The sequence below is a fragment of the Arachis ipaensis genome, chromosome B10, assembly GCF_000816755.2.
Source record: "Arachis ipaensis cultivar K30076 chromosome B10, Araip1.1, whole genome shotgun sequence".
NCBI lineage: Eukaryota > Viridiplantae > Streptophyta > Magnoliopsida > Fabales > Fabaceae > Arachis > Arachis ipaensis.
Window position 1 is genome coordinate 133,827,558 of NC_029794.2, and position 7,965 is coordinate 133,835,522.

At 29.2% G+C, this 7,965-nt stretch overlaps 2 protein-coding genes across 2 annotated transcripts in view; both read left to right on the forward strand.

The window, feature by feature from the left end:
- LOC107621242 (cell number regulator 6-like) overlaps positions 1-2,190 on the forward strand; it is a 3,846-nt gene extending 1,656 nt beyond the window's left edge. Inside the window, exons 3-5 of the mRNA XM_016323276.2 lie at positions 100-214; positions 477-745; positions 1,679-2,190. Coding sequence (XP_016178762.1) covers positions 100-214; positions 477-745; positions 1,679-1,924 — 630 coding nt within the window. The 3' untranslated portion in view covers positions 1,925-2,190. The remainder of the gene's footprint in view (positions 1-99; positions 215-476; positions 746-1,678) is intronic.
- LOC110268502 (QWRF motif-containing protein 7-like) lies at positions 3,636-7,509 on the forward strand. Its single transcript, XM_021114732.1, has 2 exons — positions 3,636-4,237; positions 7,168-7,509. The coding sequence occupies exons 1-2, from the start codon at positions 3,734-3,736 to the stop codon at positions 7,507-7,509; spliced, it is 846 nt and encodes a 281-aa protein (XP_020970391.1). The 5' UTR covers positions 3,636-3,733.

The window sequence follows — 7,965 nt, forward strand, 5'->3', positions numbered from 1 at the left end:
GAGAGTAACAGTGTATTAAAATTAAATTTGTCAATATTATAATGATTCTTTGCTTGTATTTTTTTTAATTTTGAATTTTGAACATCTTGTTAATTACAGTTGGCTGTTCGGAAGTGCATTGAATGTGGGCAGCCATTGCCTGAAAGCTATGCACCTCCTGCTGATGAAGCTTGGACGACTGGAATCTTTGGGTGTGCTGAAGATAATGAAAATTGTATGCTTTATTACATTACTACATACATAACAAATTTTATGAAACTTGGTCTTCTTTTCTTTGTTGTGATATATCTAAATTGGTTTCTAATAGTTTTCGTATTGAAAAAATTATTTTAATAAAAGAAATTGACAAAGTGATAAGATAACTAAACATCACAAATTCTGCTGGTCTCCTAGCACTCATCTTTTAAAAATATTGATGCGACTATTTTATGTGTTAAAAACTTTTGAATATATAATTAATAAAAAAAAGATTGCAGGCATGACAGGGTTGTTTTGCCCTTGTGTATTATTTGGACGGAATGTAGAAAGCTTGAATGAAGAAACTCCATGGACAGGGCCATGCATTTGTCATGCAATCTTTATTGAAGGTGGAGCAGCTTTGGCAGCAATAACCACAATCTTCAATGGCTACATAGATCCAGGAACAGCCTTCCTCATTTATGAGGGTTTGCTTTTTAGTTGGTGGATGTGTGGCATTTACACTGGTCAAGTTCGACAAACCTTGCAAAAGAAATATCATTTGAAGGTATAAACATTATATTCAATTCACCTTCCTTCGATCATTTCTTTTCTACTAATACATTAAACGTGCATCATTAATATCAAATACTGAAAAATTCACTTACAATTGTCATCATATAAAGTTGATAGTTAAAAATCGTTAGATAATTTAACAAATTTAATTAAATCGTTATTTAATAATTTTTTACTATCACATTCACATAAAAACAACTATACGTAAATTTTTACTATTTTAATAAAGTTATTGGCTGGGAGTAAATTGATAAAAGTACGCATGAAAAAAAATATAGAAAAAACAAAAAATTCTAAAGATTTTAGAAACTAGTTTAATATGCTTTAAAAATTGTTTTCTCAAGTCAAAACTGCTCTTTCCATGAGGTGAATATTACTATATTTCATTATAATTGTGATATTATAAAGATTATGTGACTATAATTTCATGTCAAATTAGCATAAAATTAGATGAGAGAAGGGTAACTTTGTTGTTGAAATAATCTTTTGGGTATTTTGGATTATTATTTTAAAATTTGTTAGATGTATCTTTGTCCATTTTTTTTCTATACCTTTTTGTGTATATTTTTTGAAATAATTTTTTATCCTAAATTCTAAATTTAAACTCTAGTTAGTTATGGAAATTAATTAAAAATTAATTTTTTATAATTATTCTTAGCTTATTTTATATTCTTTTCTATTATATTTAATTATTTCTTATGATCTGTATGTATATCCAAAATAAGCCGTAGTGTTTGATTCAATAATAATATTTATTTTCTTACTTATTATTATTTAAACAAAACTTATTTTGTATGTGTATAATTTTAATTTCAAATTTTATAGTCAATTTAGTCAGCGTTCAAATATTTTATGATCAGAAATAGTTATTTACTCGTAATTATATTTATTTTCTTACTTATTATTGTTTGAATGATGATTACAGAACTCGCCATGTGACCCATGTTGTGTACATTGTTGGTTGCATTGGTGTGCTTTGTGCCAAGAGCATAGAGAGATGAAGGGAAGACTCTCAGATAATATTGGCTCAGAGATTACTATTGTAAATCCTCCTCCTATTCAAGAGATGAAAACCACTAATAATGCTAATAAAGAAAAGGCTGAACCCTCTTCCACTAGGAACAATAATAATGATCATACCGGTTTAGAACTACAAGTTGTTAATATTTAGAACCAACCATTATGGGTGTGTTTGGTAACCACGTTTGAAGAAGAAAAGCACGTTAGAACTTCTTGAAAGCTTCACTTTTTTGTTTGGCTAAATTTCTTCTTTACAAACACAGAAGTGATTTTGTTCATAAAATCACGTTTACAAGAAGTAATAATTTCTAGCTTCTCCGTTGCACTAACGTGCTTTTAGCCAATACCTTCAATATTTATTTTTTTTTACCAACTTTATCCTTTATACATGTTATTGCATTATTCATAGAATTCTTATTATTCTTCTCTATATGAGTTTTTTTTTATTATTTATTATTTATATTTTTTATTAATTTTTTTATTTGACATTATATATTTTTATAGTTATAATTTTTGTGTATTATATTTATTATTATCTTTTTATAATAGAATTTATTGATCCCATTAGGTAAAATAAATTAAATAAAAAAATTAATCATAAATAATAATAATAGTTAAAAATTATAATGTACTAAAAAAGAGTACTAAGAGTATTAAAAATATACTATATAAAAAACATATAAGAAAAAAGTATAAAAAAAATTAAACATGTATAAAAAAATAATATAATTTAATGTCATGTCCTTTTAAGTAATTATCTATCTAAAAGTGATTTTAACTAATATTATCCAAACAATATTTATTTTATCAAAATCAATTTTGGTAAAGAATTGCCAAATATAAATCATGTTGACACAAACTTACTTCTATCCAAAATCAATTCTATAAAATCACTTTGACCAACCACAATCCAAACACACACTATATATCCTTGTCAATTTTTTTTTCTCTTATTTCTAAGTTGAGTTCTTATTTTACACTCTTACATTATTATTATTATTATTGGACATGTAATTAAATTGTATATGCTATTTATAGATTATTCTTTTGAGTATCTCTTTGAGTATTATCTTTTATTTAACCTATTATTTTTTATAAGAAGAATAAAATGAGACTGATTTATTTAACCTATTATTTTTGTGGAAAAATATTCAAGAAGGGTCAATAAAATTTATTATTTTTAGTTGTTAATTTAATTTTTTTAGTCTAATAATTTAACAATATATTTTTAATTTATATTTTTAAATATTAATGACTAACTGCTGTTCAAAAACAATAAATTTTATTAATCCTTTAGTATTTTTTATTTTTGTGGGTTAATTGGAACCAACTATTTAATTAACATCTTATTTTTACGCATTTAATTTATTTGAGAAAATAAAAAAAAAATATTTTAAACTTTTCATTTAAAAAAAAAATAAATACAACAACAACAAAGCCTTGTCCCACTAAGTATGGTGTTCTGTCATGTATCATGTCTACATAGAGACTGTTTATATGTAGATCTCATTTGACCATCTCATGGATGGTCTTCTTCTGCCTTTTGTCCTTTGTCCATCTTTCATCTCATCCACCCTCCTAATTGGATGTTCTATCGGTCTTCTTCTCACATGTCCAAACCATCTGAAACGCTATTCAACAATCTTTTTCACAATGGATACTACTCCAACTCTCTCCCTTATATCTCCATTTCTTATTTTATCTAATCACGTATCACCACTCATCCATCTCAACATCTTCATCTCTGCCACATTCAATTTATATTCGTGCTCCCCTTTGGCAGTCAAACACTCCCTAACATAAAGCATAATTTGTATATGGACAAAGGTATTATTGTGCATGGAGTGCTGACGTGTATTCATTTTTCTTGATTTTCGTGCTTCCAACAAACTGAAACTCGCTCGCTCATCAATATATATCCCTTTACATAGTAGTTATAACGGTTAACCGTGCAAAACACATGCTATATATCTCTTCAATGGATATAACTTCCCGCGGTACACGTGACACTCTTCCTTCTCGACGGAGCAGAAGTGGAAGCGCGGCAGCCATATCCATAACGGCGAACGAGAGATCTTCAACGAGGAAGCCTAGCTCGAGTAGCAAAAGATTCATGAGAGGCAATAACCGTTCAAGATCGTCAAGAACAGCGCAAAGTAGTTCGGGTGCCACGTCACCGCCAGCTGGCATGATGAAGAAGGTGGCTTCTGCGTGGGCGATGTCGCCAGGAAGGTCATCTCTTGGCTCTCCGTTTGTTCCAAAGGCGGTGTCTGAGTCGCCGACGAAAGCAAATGGCGGTGGCGTGGTCAGCAAGGTGTTGAATTACTGGAAGCAAAAAAAAGCTTCGGTAATTGAAGAAGAAGGATACCACAGGTTTAGGATTTTGCATAACAGGCTTTTGCAGTGGCGGTTTATCAATGCTAGAGCTCACTTTGCCATGGCTCGTTTCAAAACTGTAGCCGAGGTATGTTCTAATAAATCACCAATTGTTCTGTAAAATATTATAATGTTGAAAAAAAATAATAGGTGTATATCAAAATTGATTTTAATTGTTAATGAATAGGAAAAATATAGGTAACTAACAATATTTTTGAACAATGTGTGAACTATGTAAATTAATAGGGTTAAAATAGTAAATTAATCTTAAATTTAATTAGTAATATTAAATTAGGATGTAGTATATTTTTATTTGATTAGTGGTTGTTCATGTTGTTTAAGATAGTCATTATTTACCTAACACTTTTCGAATAAATATAAGAGTGTTTCCAAAATATGCAAGTGTGATATTTTGGCAACACCCCCAATGCGTGATTAAAGGGAACATTTGGCAATAGAGAGTGAAACCAACCACATGGGTGGGGTTACAATTTGTGCTTGCATTTGGGAGAGTGAAACGACATCGTGGCATTGCAAAAATAATAGCTATTAGCGCTACTTTGTTGCCTAGCTTAAAATAGAAGACAAACTTTGCATGGAGTAATGGAGAGTAAAGAGTAACAACTTTCCAGTTAAAAATCTGAATATGCACTTTTCATTTTTGTAGTTAAAAGATCTAATGATTGTAAAAGAGGTATTATAATGTAATTATACAAATTGAATAAAGACCGTCACGATTTTTTCGTGATCTCAAGAGGAGTGTCAGGGGTTAGCAAATTTTGTGATTTGTAGTCATTAATTAATTATTATTAATATTTTTAATTGTGTGAAATTACTCATCTTTCTTTTGATGGTTAAATGTTGGCCAAATTAAATTTTAATAAAAGTGCTGATCCCTAGATCTTCTCTATACTAAAAAGAGTAATTAAAATACGGAGTTAAACAATAGTTACTTGTTTCATATTCTCAAACATTTATATGATAAAAAGTAATTAATTTTAACATAATACATACTATTAATTTCAAATAATAATTATATAAATTTAAAATGAATTGAAAAAAGTCATATGCATGTAAATCGAACAAGTTAATATATGCTTCAGAATTAGTCAAATACATCACTTGAATGTTAGTATAAATTTTTAGCTTTAATGATTATAATTGGTATTATTAGTTATTGTGTAGGATAATACATATATAATTTATTTTAGTGATTTAGAGTTATAAACTTATACCATATTATTATAGCTAGAGTAGTAAAATGGTTACAATGTTATTGGCGATTCATTTAATTTTAATAATCTAAATAGGTGTTATTATTGTTTAAAATTGATTTAGTGGACGTATTTAGCTTTTATAAAGAGACATTTGAGAATTTTACAATTATAATTTTCTGATTTCTTTCAAAAAATTTCACCTCCATTATTTCGCCAAAAGCAGCTGCCAAATGCATGCTTCTGTGTTCGGTTAGGTAGCGTTTATTTTGAGGTACTGAAATAGAGACTGAAAGACTGAGACTCAATATTGTGTTTGTTAGTTCAGAGACTGGTACTAAAATTTCTGTCTCTATCTCTAAAATTTCAGTATTTCAGTACCTCCAAAAATTAGGGACACAAGGAACTAAAATTTTTAGAGATGGAGACTGAAACTTTAATAACATTTTAATTTTATACCTAAAATACTTTCATTTCAATTAATTAATTTCAATTTTATCCTTTGTGCAAATTAAATTAGAGTTTCATTCTTGTTTTAATTCCTGTCTCCCATTTTGCACCAAACAGAATACTGAAATTTATTTCAATCCCTGTCTCTTAGTTTCTGTCTCTCAGTCTCAGTCTTTTCATCTTTGTCTCTCCACCAAATACTAACTTAATGTGAAAAAATTTCCACACAAACCGCATGTCCATGGGAGATGTTTCCAAGTTCATTTCAAGATATATTTCAAATGGTTTTATTGTGAAATGATGTCAAATCTTTGAGTCCAATACTCTTTAGAAAATATAGAGTAAACTAGCACAACTGTTTCTAATTTTTAAATATGTTGATAAAGATATCTTTTAAACTATATTTGCTATATTTTTCAAAAAACAACTAAATAGATATTATAGTGAATAATTATTTACTTTGATTTGATAATTCATTTTCATTTCTAAATATAAAAGATCTTAAGTAATCAATATTTTTCTTTCTATTTGTATTACATTTAAGACCATATTTACTAATTAATTAATTCCTAACTTACTATTTTAGACTACTAAGTGCCAGCTCAGCTAACCATCTAACTAACTTTTACTATAAATATCTTTTTTCATATTATCTGATGCATTGTCCAAATTTTTTCCTTTTGATCCCGTTAATCTGAGTCATTAATTACCATGTTTAAGAAAAATGATAAAGAAGCTAGGTTTTGAGAGAACAATGAGAAAATAAAGTAAGATAGAAGAAGAGAGAGAACACACTTATTGAATGTGTGATAAAAACTACTAATTCATTAGAATGAGAGAGATTTACACCTATTTTCACTGTTAGATGATAGTTATATACATCAACTAATTAATTAACTCTTAACTTACTATTTTAGACTACTAAGTATGAGTTCAGCTAACCATCTAACTAACTTCTACTATAACCTATCAACAATTTCTATTAAAAATGTTACATTTCATTTTAAAATCATCATTTTTAATAAAAGATTTTTATTAATGACAAAACTATAATTTTTTTTACCATTTTATTCTTCTTGTTCTTCTTCTTCTTCTTTCAGGAAAAGCTTGTTCTTCTTCTTCTAGAAAAAACAAATTCTTCTTCCATTAACAAATTAAAAATACAAGAACAAAAACCAGATTCAACAAAACCAACAACAATTCAGAAATAAAAACAAAAGAACAAAATCAATCAACATCAATTCAAAAATCAAAACAAGAACAAAACCAACAATGATTCATCAAATCAAATCAGATTCAACAAATCAAATCTAGATTCAACAAATCAAAATCAGATTCAACAAATCAAATCCAGCTTCAACAAAGAAGATGCAGAAGCACTCAAGCAGAAACAGAAAGTAGAAGACGAAGTAGAAGATGCATAAGCAGAGCAGACCCAGAAGATACAGAAGCAAACTCAGAAGATGCAAAAACAGAAGAAACAGAAGACGAAACAGAAACATATTCAGAAGAAGCAGAAGACGAAGCAGAAACAGATTTTCTGGCTCGTGACGGCGACGGCGACGGCAGCTCCAAGTTTCGCCGGCGCCGGCAGCTCCAAGAAGAAGAAGGAAGCAGATTCAGAAGAAGAAGCAGAACCAACGGAGCAGCGGCGTGGCCGCGTGGTCGAATCGGTGGCGACGGCTCAGCGGCGTAGTCTCCTGAGGACGACGCGACGGCGGCGGCGGTGAGCCCTAGAAACGAATAAATAGGGTGGCGGCGGCGGCGAGAAGAAAATAAATTAAATTATATATGTATTTATACATAAATACATTAGTAATTGACTTTAGTAATTAATTTTAATGTAGGAATAGCATTTTTGTAAACCTAATTGGTGCAAGTGGATTCCAACGTTAGATATCAACTTTTACATATTGATTTGCTTCATAATTATGTTCCAATAATTCTATCAAACAAGTGCTGCTTATTAATTGTTTTCTATTAATTTCAGATGCAACTCTTTTCTGTATGGTTTCGAGCTCTCCAAATAAGAAAGTTGATATTACAAAAGAGAATTGAATTACAAAATGCCAAACATTTGATGAAGCTTTATCAAATAGTGATTCCGCAAGATTCTTTTCTTGATGAATGGGCAAAATTGGAGATAAGAAAT

Excerpts from the sequence above, each read along its gene's own strand:
- LOC110268502 (XM_021114732.1), top strand. The coding sequence starts at position 3,734 with ATGCTATATATCTCTTCAATGGATATAACTTCCCGCGGTACACGTGAC. Across the intron at positions 4,238-7,167 it reads GTTTCAAAACTGTAGCCGAG|CTTCAACAAAGAAGATGCAG; the intron begins GTATGTTCTAAT and ends AATCAAATCCAG.